Below are 15,232 nucleotides of genomic sequence, written 5' to 3'. Positions count from 1 at the left end.
AATTTGTGATTTTGTCTCTGTCAAGTTTAGAAAAAGCATATTGAAAATCAAATAGAGCTATAACAGTACTTTGATATATCAATCCAAAGAACAGTTGATTATAGTAAATTAGGATTTGTCGTAGAAACTTCATAATGCCCAAAGGACTGACATGCACGAGAATGTAGCAAAAGCTGCAGTTGTAGATGTCTTTCTCATGCAAATCATTATCTATGAAGTCTCAGTAATACAGGCTTAAACAGAAATTGCTAGAGTGATGTCCAGAATAAAATCTGACACTAAACAGCAAAAAGCATTGGCTGTTTATATTATAATGCATGTTAACATAATGACTGCTGTTCTAAGAACTCCTTAAAGGAAATAGTGAGGATTTGTGACTCATAATTGGGAACAGTTGCTGGGCGATAAGCTTAAAGCAGGAAAAATATGTTTAGAAACTTGAAACAGTCTTAACAGGGAGAAAGTTTTTTATCTCACTTCCCAATCATAACATCAGATTCTCCTGAAGTTAATGAAAATTGCTTAAGGCAACTTGATAAGACGTTTAATTTAGGCATAGGAGTTCCAGTTTTCAGGACTTTTTTGTTTTTTTGTTTTGTTTTGTCTGTCTGTTTCACTTTTTAGGATTTCCCAGAAACATTTTTCTGTTTGAATTAAATATTCCTATTTACCATAAATCATTTTAAAACAGTGGCCAAATATTATTTTAAACTATGTTATATTGTCTTATTTCATGCTTAATTAAAACTATATGTTGTTTTTGAGACCACATCCAACTAGTTAGTACTCTTACTAAGCAAGAAGTTTGGGGTTTATTGGCAAGATCTTTAGGAATTTTAAAGGAGTATACTGCTTTTTATAAGTTCCATACTTTTTGGCATCATCGGTTGTATGATTGAGTGTTTTTTTCAGTGTAGAACCTGATTCAGAAATTGTGAACATTGGGATGGAGAACGGCAAGTATTTGCATAATCAGTTTTTCAAATATTTGACTGCAGAATCTTTTGTGCACAGAATACCTGTTAATAGTTTTTGAAACAAGTATTCCAAGAGCAGATTTTGGAAAATGTGCTAGCTAACAAAACCCATAGATCAATTTTTTTTTTAGACAGAGTTTCACTCTTTTTGCCCAGGCTGGAGTGCAATGGCACAACTGTAGATCAACTTTAATATCCTTTTCAAAATCCTAATTTACAGCAAGGAAATAAGTTAATTATTGGGAAAATCTGTCTCAGCAACTAGACTTCACATGTACTTTCTGAATGCCACTAGATCTAGAGTATTTCTTGTGTTGTAGACATCCATTTAGAAATCTGTGGTAGACTATGCTACAATATCTATGCTGTTACCATATATTTAATTTTTTATATTATAGTAACTTTCAAACATACACAAGAGAAAAGAAAGAAGAATACAATGACCATTATGCCAGTTATTTGAAATAATGGTTCAAATATTTCCAACTGTAATGAAGTTCCATAAAAGAGGAAACACAAATGTTTTTATTGGTCTACCTTTTATAAATTATTAAATGAGTCTGATTCATATAGTGGGACTTCCCCTCCAGCAGTATGGAGACATTTGTAAAGTAATGATTCAGCAGCAGTAGACCAGATAATAAGATGACCAAAATATTCTCAAAGCTAAACCTCATAATAATCCAAACTATTTTTTTTCTTCATGTTTTACCAACATTTTTCAGCCCACCGGATAAAAGATAATATTGATGTTGGGTGGATTAGTACTGGCTTTATCTGGATTCATTTTATTTTTCCCTTCTTTTATTGTCTTTGATCAGGCAATACTGTGTATTCCTATATTGGCAAGTAAACGGATGGCCTCTGAAAAAAAGGTCAAGCTTCAAGAGAAATTTTCTTTTGTCTATGTTTAGTTTCTACATAGCTTCATAGTAAAACTGACTCCCTGATTGGCTGAGGCCAGCCCACCGTAGAGTGGAGGGTGGACTTATTTTGATTGGGTTAGGCCAGTGGTTCTGTGGGGTTAAATCAATCTTACTGTAATTCCATGGCCTAGAAATTTTGGTCTTGATTAGAAAGGGCATGTAGGAAATGGATGCTGTGGAAACAACCAGCAATAAATATGCTTTTACTCCAAGTAAAGCAAGTTTAGAAAATTCTACCAACAGGCTATGCTATATATTTTTAATGTCCAATGAGATTTTTGGATATTTTTGTTTTACAAATGTATTAACAGGTTTTTGGTGTTTTTTTGTTTGTTTGTTTGTTTTTTAGAGGACAAGAATTTTGGGCAGATTTGAATGCCATGAATGTGTATGAAACAACTGAATTTGACCAACTACGAAGGCTGTCCACACCACCCTCTAGCAATGTCAACTCTATTTACCACACAGTCTGGAAATTCTTCTGTAGGGACCACTTTGGATGGAGAGAGTATCCTGAGGTATTTACAGGTTCTTTGTTAACAAGTACATTTTTCAAATTTATTTATTTTTTCTTCCTCTATTCTTTTATTCTTTCTTTACAACAATGACTAGGCAGAACTATGCATATAATCAAATAGCTTATGAGTGTCAATGATACAAGAAAACTTTTCTCTTTTTCTTAAAATGTATTTCTTTCCATTAATTTGAAATCCAAAGATAACATACCACTATTATCAGATAAATAAAATGCTTTCCACAGAATCTTACATTATAGAGATGAAATACTTTGACCTGTTGCCACCTATGGAGTAATTTTCACGAGATGAGAATTGGTATAACTTTTGATTATATCTGGCTCCTGGGCTTATGGAGATTGGATCAAGTGTTACACTTAGCATTTTAGAAGCCCAATGGAAACAATAGCTCATGTCTCTGGAAGAAGTACTTGGAAATGTTTATTGAGCTGTGGTCAGATAAATCAGTTATTTACAATTTTCTCCTATGTGCACTTGCATCCTTAGTCTGAGACAGTGATAACAGCCCTTCAGTCTCAAAGCAAGGTTTTAAAATGATGATGGTTTACTTTGCTTCTGAATGACAATTGTGAGTCGTTTAAACATCCTCAGATGGACTTTAGAGATTCATTTCACATTCCAAAGATCTGACTTTTTCAATTTAAGTTCATTTCCAGCATTACAAAAGGGGGGAACAACTTACCTACCTTACTTTTATTTTTAAAGACAATAGCAAAAGAAGAAAACCTAGTATGTTAATTATTGTAAAACACAATATTAAATTAAGTAAGCTTAAGTAATCACTAGTATCTGCCTTCCAAAGAGAATACAAGGCTGTTTAAAATGTACTCTCAGAATACGGCCGGGTGTGGTGGCTCACACCTGTAATCCCAACACTTTGGGAGGCCGAGGCGGGTGGATCACGAGGTCAGGAAATCGAGACCATCCTGGCTAACATGGTGAAACCCCATCTCCACTAAAAATACAAAAAACTAGCTGGGCGTGGTGGCTGGTGGCTGTAGTCCCAGCTACTTGGGAGGCTGAGGCAGGAGAATGGCATGAACCTGGGAGGCAGGGATTGCAGTGAGCCGAGATTGCGCCACTGCACTCTAGCCTGGGCAACAGAGCGAGACTCCATCTCAAAAAAAAAAAACAGTACTCTCAGAATACTTGGTAATCACTAGTTATCTACCTTCCAAATAGAATACAAGGCTGTTTAAAATGTACTCTCAGAATACTCAGACTGTTCCTGTGTTTTTCCTCTGAGAAGTTTTTTGGGTTTAGAACTTGAACTTTATATACCACCACCTTTTCAAATTTTATGTATTTATTTATTTATTTATTTATTTTGAGATAGGCTCTTGCTCTGTTGCCCAGTTGGAGTACAGTGGCACAATCATAGCTCACTATAATCTTGAACTCCTGAGCTCAAACAGTGCTCCTGCCTCAGCCTCCCAAATAGCTGGGACTACAGGTGCATGCCACCATACTCAACTAATTTTTATTTTTTTATTTTTTGTGGAGACAGGATCTTGCCATGTTGCCCAGTCTGGTGTTGAACTCCTGACCTCAAACAGTCCTCCTTCCTCTGCCTCCCAAAGTGTTGGGAGTGGCTCACAGGCCTCTCACAGGCGTGAGCCACTGGGACTGGCCAACATCACTATCTTTAGTTCCTGTTTTGAAAACTCCCTTAAGAAATATGAACGAAAACTCTCTATAATATTATTAAGGCTCAAAATAAAATAAAATAGTTCCCTGGGCCCTACATACTTGGAAGGAAAAAAAAAAATCTTAGCATATAAAGGAAGTTAATTAGACTCACTGTACTTTATTGAAATTCCTGTGAGGTTAACTTTTGCCTTTGGTTAAATTTTCATTTTTAACCATGATTATTAACTTTCCTCTTTTTTTTTTGTTATCTTCTGTTTTCTCCTCCATAGTCTGTCATTCGATTGATTGAAGAAGCCAACTCTCGGGGTCTGAAAGAGGTTCGATTTATGATGTGGAATAACCACTACATCCTCCACAATTCATTCTTCAGGAGAGAAATAAAAAGGAGACCCCTCTTCCGCTCCTGTTTTATACTGCTTCCATATTTACAGTAAGTGTTGAGTATAAAGTCTCAATCTTTACTTTCATTTTATGTAAATGCACTCCTGAATACTAGAGAGAAAAAATACCTTAAATTAAGAGTCTACCTTGGTTAGCACCCCTAGAATGTGAAATTTCAGATTATTCTTTGGATTTTAATTCCTCAATAAATGGAGTGCAAATAAGCTACAATAAACCCAGTTACACTAAAAGAATGAGTATCTTACTGGATTTTTTAGAGTTAACGTTTTTCCACAACTTAAATATCGTTGTGTCTGGAATGAGGCACAGAACTTGCATTCACCTCCTTCATGGAAGATTTTTTCCTTCCATGAAACTACTTTCAAGATGAGACCCTTCTGTGTTACAGGACAACTTAGCCAAACTTCCAGGTTAAGTGAGGAGAGTCCTACAAGGTGATTTCTTGATTTCCTTTTACTTGAGTGAATTTGAATGGGAAAAATTCATCTTTTCAAATAAGGTACACTCTCATTTGCTAGGTAAGCCACCTCTTCTTGTGATACTCACTAAAATTACTTGTCATACTGAGAATACAGCTTTCTTAATATGAGGTTAGGACTGAACTCACCCTTCTGAATTGTAGGTGAGCTTTTCTTCCATTTTTCCAAGCGTCGTTTCTTCCTTTCGTCTTCAGACAACCCAGTGGCACATCTTTATAGATACCAAAAGGTGAGGCACATTACCATTTGCATGCCCACCTTTGAAAATTAGTATCTCTAGGGAAATCATTATCTACCCTAGTCAGATATACTATTTTTAGAGACGGATTTTGAAAATGATATAAGTTTACTTGGTTTTATGAACTTTAGAGGTCTAGCATAATGGTTGTTTTTTTGTGCTGATCTTTGAGGTAAAGATACCATTTTTATATTCCTACTGTTTTTATTCTAGCTCAAACTGTTTTCCCTAAGTTGTTATGACAGAATCTTAGTGATTCTAATCCTGTGATTGATTGCAAGGGGAACAGTAAAAACAAAATACAAATAAAAATTCCTGAAATGATCAGTATCCAAAAGAAATCTGTAGTAAGACTTATTTTAGAAATATATATTGAATTGGGTTAAGTGTGTTCTTTCTTCTAAGTGCCAGTTGGAAAAATTTTACCTTGTAGGGTTTCTTAAAAAATTAGAACTAGTAAAAATGCCATTTCTGTGATTTTACTAGCACAGCTGGAGATAGTGTCAGTGTCCAATAGTTAAGAATAGATTGTCCTCCTGGTGAGATAGTAGAACTCATTAGTGAGACCAGCAGCTTGGCATGCTGAGCCAATCAAGGAAGATAAACTTCTGTGTGAGGTTAAGAATGCAAGTTCTGCATTGTTGGAAAGTTTTAGTGAATGGTGAAAATGCATCTGTTTTGATCTCAAGATAAGTAATTATGGAATATGCCCTCCTTTTTTATTTATTTTTTTTTGAAACTTAAGCTTGTTTTGTAAAAGTATGAACTATAAAGATAAGCAGCAATACAATTAATGCCACAAATATACCTTCATTATACAGGCATATCTTGTTTTACGGTGCTTCGCTGTATTGTACTTCACAGATCATTGCGTTTTTTACAAATCGAAGGTCTGTGGCAGCCCTAGGTCAAGCAAGTATGTTAGTGCTATATTTTCAACAGCATGTGCTCATTTTGTGCCTCTGAATCACATTTTGGATATTCTTGGGATATTTCAACTTTTCATTACTATTGTATCTGTTATGTTGATCTGACCAGTGATCTTTACGTTACAGTTGTTTTGGGGTGCCTAGAACAGCACCCACATAAAACAGCAAAGTGTTCAAGTGATAGGAAGAGTTATACATCTCTAACTTTAAGTCAAAAGCCAGAAATGATTAAGCTTAGTGTGGAAGGCATGTCGAAAGCTGAGATAAACCAAAAGCTAGGCTTCTTATGCCTTAACATTAGCCAAGTTGTAAATACAAAGGAAAAGTTCTTGAAGGAAATTAAAAGTGCTACTCTAGTAAGCACACAAATTATAAGAAAGTAAAACAGCCTTCTTGCTAATATAGAGAAAGTTTTAGTGGTCTGGATAAAAGATCAAACCAGCCACAACATTCCCTTAAGTCAAAGCCTAATCCAGAGTAAGGCCATAACTTTTTTCAGTTCTTTCAAGGCCGAGAGAGGTGAGGAAGCTGCAGAAGAAAAGATTAAACCTAGCAGAGGTTGGTTCATGAGGGTTAAGAGCCCATCTCTGCAACATAAAAGTACAAGGTGAAGCAGGGAGTGTTGATGTAGAAGCTGTAGCACGTTATCCAGAAATCTAGCTGATATCATTGATGACAGTGGCTAACCTAAACAAGAGATTTTCAATGTAGACAAAACAAACTTATATTAGAAGAAGATGCCATCTAGGACATCATAGTTAGAGAGATGTCGATGCTTGGCTTTAAAGGACAGGCCTGACTCTCTTGTCAAGGGCTAATGCAGCTGGTGACTTTAAGTTGAAGCCTAAGGCCCTTAAGAATTATGCTAAATCTACTCTGCCTGTGTTCTATAAATGGAAAAACAAAGCCTGGATGACAGCACATCTGTTTATAGCATGGTTTACTGAATATTTTAAGCCCACTATTGAGACCTGCTCAAGAAAAAAAGATTTCTTTCCAACTATTACTGCTCATTGACAATGTACCTGGTTACCCAAGAGCTCTAATGGAGATGTACGGGAGATTAGTGTTTTCATGCCTGCTATACAACATCCATTCTGCAGCCCACTTATCAAGGAGTCATTCTGACTTTCAAGACCTCCTATTTTAACAGTATATTTTGTAAGGCTATAGCTGCCATACGTAGTGATTCCTTTAATGGATCTGGGCAAAGTAAATTGGAAAACTTTTGGGAAGGATTTACCATTTTAGATGCCATTAAGAACATTGTGATTCATGGGAGGGGGTCAACATACCAACATTAACAGAAATTTGGAAGAAGTTTATTTCAGCTCACCTGGATGATTTTGAAGGGTTCAAGACTTCAGTGGAGGAAGTCACTGCACATGTGGTGGCAATAACAAGAGAAGTAGAATTAGAAGTGTAGCCTGAAGATGTGACTGAATTGCTACTATGTCGTGATAAAACTTGGATGCGTGAGGAGTTGCTTCTTTTGGATGAGCAAAGAAAGTGGTTTCTTGATATTGAATCTACCGGTGAAGATGCTGTAAAGATTTTTTAAGGGGTTTAGAATATTACATCAACTTAGTTGATAAAGCAGCAACAAAGTTTGGGAGGATTTACTACAATTTTGAAAGAAGTTCTGTGGGTAAAATGCTTTCAAATGGTACTGCATGCAATAGAGAAATCTTTCATGAAATGAAGGGTCAATTGATGTGGCAAATTTCCTTGTCTTGTTTTAATAAATTTCCACTGCCACCTCAACCTTCAGCAACCACCACCCTGATTAGTCAGGCCATCATCAAGGCAAGACCCTCCCACCAGTAAAATTACTACGACTCACCAAAGGCTCAGATGATTGTTAAAATAAAGTATTTTAAAAGTAAGGTATAAATATTCTTTTTTTAAAGAACTAATGCTATTATGTACTGAATAGACTGTGATATAGTGTAAACATAACTTTTATATGCACTGGGATACTAAAAAATTGTGTTACTCTATTGCAATATTTGCTTTATTGCAGTGGTCTGGAATAGAACCCTCAATATCTACTAGGTAGTAATATATTCATAATATAGGCTTACAGGAGAACAAAAATAGTTACTCTTTATTTTCTTTTTTCTTTTAAAAATTTTCTATTTTAATCTTTCTGTCTAAAACTGATAATCAGATATAAAGTAAGAGATCAGCAAATCAAAGAAATATTAGGTAGATAAACTTTAATGAGAAAAGAGCAGAGAAATAGCCAGTCTACCAGGGTGGGATGGGTAAATGCAGTGATCCTATCTACCCTAGAACGTGGGGCTGAAGGACCTAGTAGGGAGAAAGATGAGGGGAATTGGTTCCAAAAAGCATATTTTAGAAGTAGATTCCAGAGGCTATGATCTTAGCCAGGGAGAAAGTTTCTTTTTTAAGTGGTTTTTGTTTTGTTAAATCTTTAAAACTTTTTTAGAGACAGAATTTCCTCTGTCGCCCAGGGTAGAGTGCAGTGGTATGATCATCATAGCTCACTGTAACCTTGAACCCTTGAATCCTGCTGCTTTAGCCTGCGAAGTAGCTGGGACTTACAGGTAGATGCTGCCATCCCCAGCTAATTTTTTCTTTTTTTTCTTTGGTAGAGACAAGATCTCACTATGTTGCTGAGGCTGGTCTTGAACTCCTGTCCTCAAGCAGTCCTCCTGCCTCAGCCTCCCAAGTAGCTGGGATTACAGGCATGATGTTTTGTTTTTAAGTGTTTTTAAATGCAAAGGGTCAAAAAAAAGGAAAAAAAAAAAAAAAAAACCAACAAAAAAACATAGGTGTTAAAGAGGCCACAATTCTCAGGGAATCAGTGTCTAAGAGTGGAAGGAGTGGGGTAGGAGGTTGACTTAATGAATTTTCTACAAATTCAGCTGTTTTTAAAAGGTTTCTCTCGCTTTTTAATGGGGCTGATAAACAGGAGTTTATTCTTTAATAATCTTAGAATACTTGAATTGAGACTGCATAAGCAAACAAAGCTTAGAGGTTTGGGGGTTCAGTGCTTTCAGTTGAAAGAACATTTATCCCATGCAGTCACCTCATGGTCATGAGAATGCCTGGCACAGTTTCTTTAATACCCCCTTCAAAAGGATAAAATGAATTAATTTGTATTTCATCGCTGAAATTGATTTAGTAAACATCTTTCAAAATGGTAAGGGGAAGGAGGGAGATAATAAAAGGTGACTTTGGATTCTGAAAGCTCATTCTTCAGAGATCCTTGTGTAGAAGCTCAATTCCCTTTGACTTTGCCTCTCTAGAGAAGGCTAGTGTCAGTCTGTGAAACATGCAGTATATCTTTGGAATACCCATGAGGTGAATACAAACTCATCATTCTCAGAAAATAAAGGCACATTTGCAATTGCTTGAAATATATTTTTTAACCCATGGCAACTAGAGTGTTGAAGCCCATCAGACAGATGTGTATATGCATTTTTATGTTTTAGGCAAGTTAGGATGTTGGCTTGTTACAAGTAAGCATTTATGGGTTGAAATGGATGTTAAGCATATACATAGTCCAGTTTAATATGTTAGAATGGATAGGATTTATTTATCTCCGCTCATCTTCAAGCATATGTTAGTAATAACAGACCTCCATCCCCCCCCAAAAAAAGAAAAAGCTGTATTTGAAGCTTTCATTTTATGGAACGGGTCCATAGTAGTGATATCAGAAAGAAAAGGGGCAGAATCTCTTCTGTTGTCACAGCTAGGTTTGCTGTACAGGCTGACAGTCTGAAACCTCTAGGGAAGAGTGTTTGCAGAGAATCTTACCTTTCTCCTTCAAACCAGAAGACTGTGTTGGTAACTTCAACCCCTGATAATAATAGAAAACCTGGTGGGCTGGGGACTTACCCTTTTGTTTGCAAAGCTGGATAGAGGGAAGAGCTATTAAATAAAAATAAGGGGCTTATATTCTTTGCTTCCCCGCCATTCCTCCAGAATAGTGATGGTTTTTTAAGGAGTTACAGATATTTGAGAATCTGATTAAAGCAGTGAGGCCTCTCTTCAGGAAAGTGTACCAGTGAAAAATGTACCATTGTACCAGAAAAATGTATCAGTACTGAGGATCCAAAGGAATCTGTGTGGGCTCTGAGAAAATGCTGCAGAGGACAAGAACTGTTGTGCCTTTCGTTGTGAAGGTTGGATAAATCAGCAGCACTTTAAATCTGTCCCTGTACTTCAAAGCACCTCGGAGATTCAGTAAGCCCTGGATCCACCCATCCAGGACTCTCTGTCTCACCAAGAGACTTTGAGGCACATTAAATTAAAGGCACAGTCACTTGTAGAAGGTGAGGGTTAGAGATGGCAGTCATGCTTCCGTAACTTTTAGCTTCTTGAAAGTCATCTCTTAAAAGACTGTGTGTTGATGATGATAATGTGGTGGTGGTGGTGTCAGGCAAAACTAGGTTGGAATCCTAGTATCCTGTTGATCACTTTCTAGCCTTGTTTTTAAGAAAGAAAAAAATATAAATTGTGAAACATGCGGAACTGAAAAGAGTATGAGATTAGAAACTATCTAGATGGGCCTGGCCTAGATTCAAATTCTGTCTTTGCTCTTTGCTAGCTATACTTGGGCAAATTATTTAATCTCTCTAAACCTCAGTTTCTTCATTTGAAAAGTGGGGATAACCAAGTCATCTTACAGAGTTATTGTGACAATTAGTGACATTGTATGTAAAAATGACTGGCACATAGTATTAATTGGCTATGATTATGATGAGAGAGATGGTCAGCTATGCTCTTTGGAGATGAGACACACAAAGCTGTAGTCTCTGTGTCACAAAGCTCTTACGAAAATTTCAGTTTCCTAATCCATTTTGGCACACATTACTTCCTTGTGACCAGTATGTGCCAATGAGTGTTATAGCACCTGGCCCTGAACTAGGTCTCAGGGTCAGGATTTCCTCGCTCTCTACTTCTTCTCTTTTTCTCCGTTTCAAAAATGGCCAAGAAATATGATTTAAATTTAAGCATTTAACTAGGCAGGAATAAGTAACTTACCAAAGCTGCTGCTTATCTAAAATCATTGTTCAAAATAAAGACATGAATTTAAAGGCTCACGGATATGCATTCTGGTGTCTAGAGTTTATAGTGATTAGCTCCCTCTTAAGCACACTCAAAGCTGTAAAAGTTGAATAGTATTGGTGGTTTTGTTTCTATATGTGATCTTGGAAAATGAAGCAAATGTCAAATATTTATCAGCATTCAGGTCCTGTTCCATAATTTTTGTTTGTTTTTATACAGAAATTAAAGTAGCTTTTTTTTTCTCCCTATAAGCTCCCTCCTTGCTTCATGCCTTACTTTGTCTCCCACCCACACATCCTTTGGTAATGAAATCTTTTCTGCTTAGTATCAGCACATTTGGAAGAAAACATATAACAAAGTTTCTTTAGCTATAGGTAATAAAGAGGAGTCTAAGATTCAAAAGTAAAGGTATTTGTGAATTGGCTCTTGCTTGTTTGCCTTGTAGCTATACATTCCAGAATTTTCTCCACAGGAAGGAGGCCCAGAGAAGGCTAATAATAGGTTATTCATGTACAGGCAATGTTTGCTGTAAGACTTTTTTTTTTTATTTAATAGATAGCATTTTTTATGTTTTAAATAAGCACTTAAGCTATACAGATTATAATATTAAGTAGACACTGATATAGAGCACTATAATGTGAGGCGTACTTACTTCTTAATGTTTTACATTGATGTTTCTTCCTCTCCATTTTAGGACACTTGGTGGGGTTCCCACACAAGCTCCTCCACCTCTTGAAGCAACTTCCTCATCACAAATCATCTGCCCAGATGGGGTCACTTCAGCAAACTTTTACCCTGAAACTTGGGTTTATATGCATCCATCTCAGGACTTCATCCAAGTGCCTGTTTCTGCAGAGGATAAAAGTTATCGGATCATTTACAATCTTTTTCATAAGACTGTGCCTGAGTTTAAATACAGAATTTTGCAGATATTGAGAGTCCAAAACCAGTTTCTTTGGGAGAAATATAAAAGGTGAGTCAGATGTATGAAGTTCAAGAGAGCTTTATTGTAGCTAATGTCAAATGAGGAACATAATAGTAAACATTTGCACAGCATTTATGTTCGTATTTTCTGTGTATTAACATATAATCCTCATAACAGCCATAAGTAGGATTATTACAGTTTACATTTTACAGAGAAGAAGAAACTGAGTCACAGAAAGCTTACTTGCTGCAGGTCATGCAGCTATTATGATACGGTGCTGGAATTTGAACCCAGGCAGTCTGGCACCAGAGGCCTTGCTCTTAATCACTTTACTGTGGTGCCTCTCAAGTCAACAAACTAATGTAGTACAAAGGGAAAGAATACATTTAGATTTCAGGAATCTCAGAATCTAAGAGACCCTCAGATTGGAGGAATTAGGCAAGGAGGGCATCCGGAGGAAGGAAAACATATGAGAACTCTTAATAGATTTAAGATGAAAGAGAAAGCAAGTGAATGATTGGTGGAGAAAGAAGGAAAAGGGCTTTTCTACAGTGGAAAGGTAAGTTTCCACTTTTAATGGAATCTTTGATGGCATTTTGCCCTTGATAACTAGTTTAATATTTCCTACTCATTAAAACCATAAAGAGAAGTTTATGACTACATCATGCCTGTTAAATTGACCTGTATTTCATCCTTCTGAATTCCCTGTCTGTTCTTTCCATTAGGAAAAAGGAATATATGAACAGGAAAATGTTTGGCCGTGACAGGATAATAAATGAGAGACATTTATTTCATGGAACATCCCAGGATGTGGTAGATGGAATCTGCAAACACAACTTTGACCCTCGAGTCTGTGGAAAGCATGCTACAATGTTTGGACAAGGCAGTTATTTTGCAAAGAAGGCAAGCTACTCTCATAACTTTTCTAAGAAGTCCTCCAAAGGAGTCCATTTCATGTTTCTGGCCAAAGTGCTGACGGGCAGATACACAATGGGCAGTCATGGCATGAGAAGGCCCCCTCCAGTCAATCCTGGCAGTGTCACCAGTGACCTTTATGACTCTTGTGTGGATAATTTCTTTGAGCCTCAGATTTTTGTCATTTTTAATGATGACCAGAGTTACCCTTATTTTGTTATCCAATATGAAGAAGTCAGTAACACTGTTTCCATTTGAAAAATCTTGATACTGCTAAATTATTTGATATGAACTCAATCCAGCATTTGTAGCAGGTTTTGAATGGGTGGGACTGGGTGGGGAACAGCATTGGACATTAATAGGGCACTTTTCAGACCCATTTTTTAAAGTGCTAGAAAATGTTTTTTTTAAAAAAAAAAAAAAAATACAAGTTTTAAAATGACCACTTACTCTTTAATTATATACTAATTATTAGTGTACTCAGTGTGGAAAAGACTACAGATTACACACTCTTTTCATTCACACTTGTACATATAGACAGCAATGTTATTAGGAGCATTAAATTGAAAAACTGAACAGCCTAATTTAAATGTGGCTTGGGCCTGATAGAAGTTTGACCAAATGGAATGGAGGCTGTGAGCCATGTGAGGATTCTATTTATTTATTTACATTTGATAAAACTTACAGGAACTAGTACTACCATGCATATTCCCTGTCCAAAGCATCACTGCTTTGGTATAAGTTCATGAAATTCTGGTGGGTAGAAAGAAATTTTTATTTCTATCGGTAGTACTAAAATGTATCAGCCAACCAGAGAACATCAGTGACTTTAACTTCTGCAGAGTTTGCCCCAGAATTCAGAGTTCTGTTTAGAGGAAGTTAAAACAACAAAAAACCATTTGAAAAATGTTTGTCACCAGCAAAATTTTTCACTAACTAGTGATATGTGATTTTTGTGTTGTTAAACTTCAACTTTGGAAAACTCAGTCTCTTTCACTATCATCCGTTCCAATTTGAAGGAGTTGGACAGCTAATTCGGTTAAAGGCAGTCTTCAGGATTAGAAGTATTACTTTCTTTTGGGGTTCTAGACTTCGCTTGTGACTGAAAGTTTTAGAAAAAGGAAGTACATCTACAGCCGAATTGCTAAGGTTATTACTGTGTTTTGCACAAGGTATATTAGCAAAAGTATTTGCTGGAATTATTGGTAGATGGCAGTTCCACTCCTATACCTGCTTTGTCAGATAGAGCTGGGTTCCCTGGCTGACTACCTTACTTACACTACTTACTTAATAGAAACACAAACTTGGAAATTGTGCCGGTGGCCCAGCTGGAGCACAGTGTTTGGTGAATATGCTGTTTCCTCAGTTCAGAGAGGTAGCAACTAGGTATACTCCTTATAAAAAGCAAATACCTGGATTTACAAAAGTGAAAGTAGTTGTTCACAAAAGGATTCACTATGGAATTCTTTCAGTTACCAAGCTCTCCTGGTATGTTTGTGGTTATATCATTTACACAGAACTTTTCAGGAACTTGTATTGTTTAAGCAAGATGTATCTGTACTGATGTCTCAGTGAATCAGTCTGTTTATTAAGCACTTATCAGGGCTTCCACACAGTTATTTATTTTGCCCTAGTTAATCCTGTTGTTTGCTGCCATTGGCATGAAATGGCCAACTGTGGCTGTTACAGTTCTTTCATTCAATTATAACTTGTAAACCAGTGACTCCTAATCTTTTTCAAGTTAAGACACCTTACCATTGCTTATTTGGTTTTATGAGACTTGTTCCTTTTTTTCTCCCTAAGGAAAAAGAAAGCTTTATGACATATTTATTTTTTTAATAAAACTAAGCAAAAATAAAACTTATGGTAATTCTTTAAAAATGTGTTGTGTTTTGGTTCCATTTAAGATCACTGGATTAATACATAGTTGGTGATCTGTAAACATTGATTGGTTGGTTAAATGTATGATTGAGTGACTGAATGAACAGACCTAACCAGAACTTGCAGCTTAAACTTTTCTGCAGTGGGAATATGCAGAAAGTACATTATCTAGCAGTCCACTATCATTCACAAGAGAAGAGTCAATATTTTATTTTGCAGGTAATACTTGGAGAAAATGGACAAGTTTTTGTTTGTTTGTTTGTTTTGAGACAGAGTCTCGCTCTGTCACGAGGCTGGAGTGCAGTGGTGCGATCTTGGCTCACTGCAACTCCAC

The 15,232-nt window shown here is 36.4% G+C and overlaps 1 protein-coding gene across 3 annotated transcripts in view; it reads left to right on the top strand.

The window, feature by feature from the left end:
* The window catches only part of TIPARP (TCDD inducible poly(ADP-ribose) polymerase), a 32,335-nt gene extending 17,437 nt beyond the window's left edge, over nucleotides 1-14,898 (top strand). For all 3 annotated transcript variants that reach the window (XM_025377197.1, XM_025377198.1, XM_025377199.1), the window contains exons 3-6: nucleotides 2,253-2,421; nucleotides 4,359-4,519; nucleotides 11,872-12,150; nucleotides 12,828-14,898. In XM_025377197.1, the coding sequence (XP_025232982.1) occupies nucleotides 2,253-2,421; nucleotides 4,359-4,519; nucleotides 11,872-12,150; nucleotides 12,828-13,275 (1,057 nt within the window). In that variant the 3' untranslated portion in view covers nucleotides 13,276-14,898. The remainder of the gene's footprint in view (nucleotides 1-2,252; nucleotides 2,422-4,358; nucleotides 4,520-11,871; nucleotides 12,151-12,827) is intronic.
* The last annotated feature ends 334 nt before the right edge of the window (nucleotides 14,899-15,232 follow it).

Source organism: Theropithecus gelada, chromosome 2, assembly GCF_003255815.1.
Source record: "Theropithecus gelada isolate Dixy chromosome 2, Tgel_1.0, whole genome shotgun sequence".
NCBI lineage: Eukaryota > Metazoa > Chordata > Mammalia > Primates > Cercopithecidae > Theropithecus > Theropithecus gelada.
This window is presented reverse-complemented; position numbering and strand designations above follow the sequence as displayed.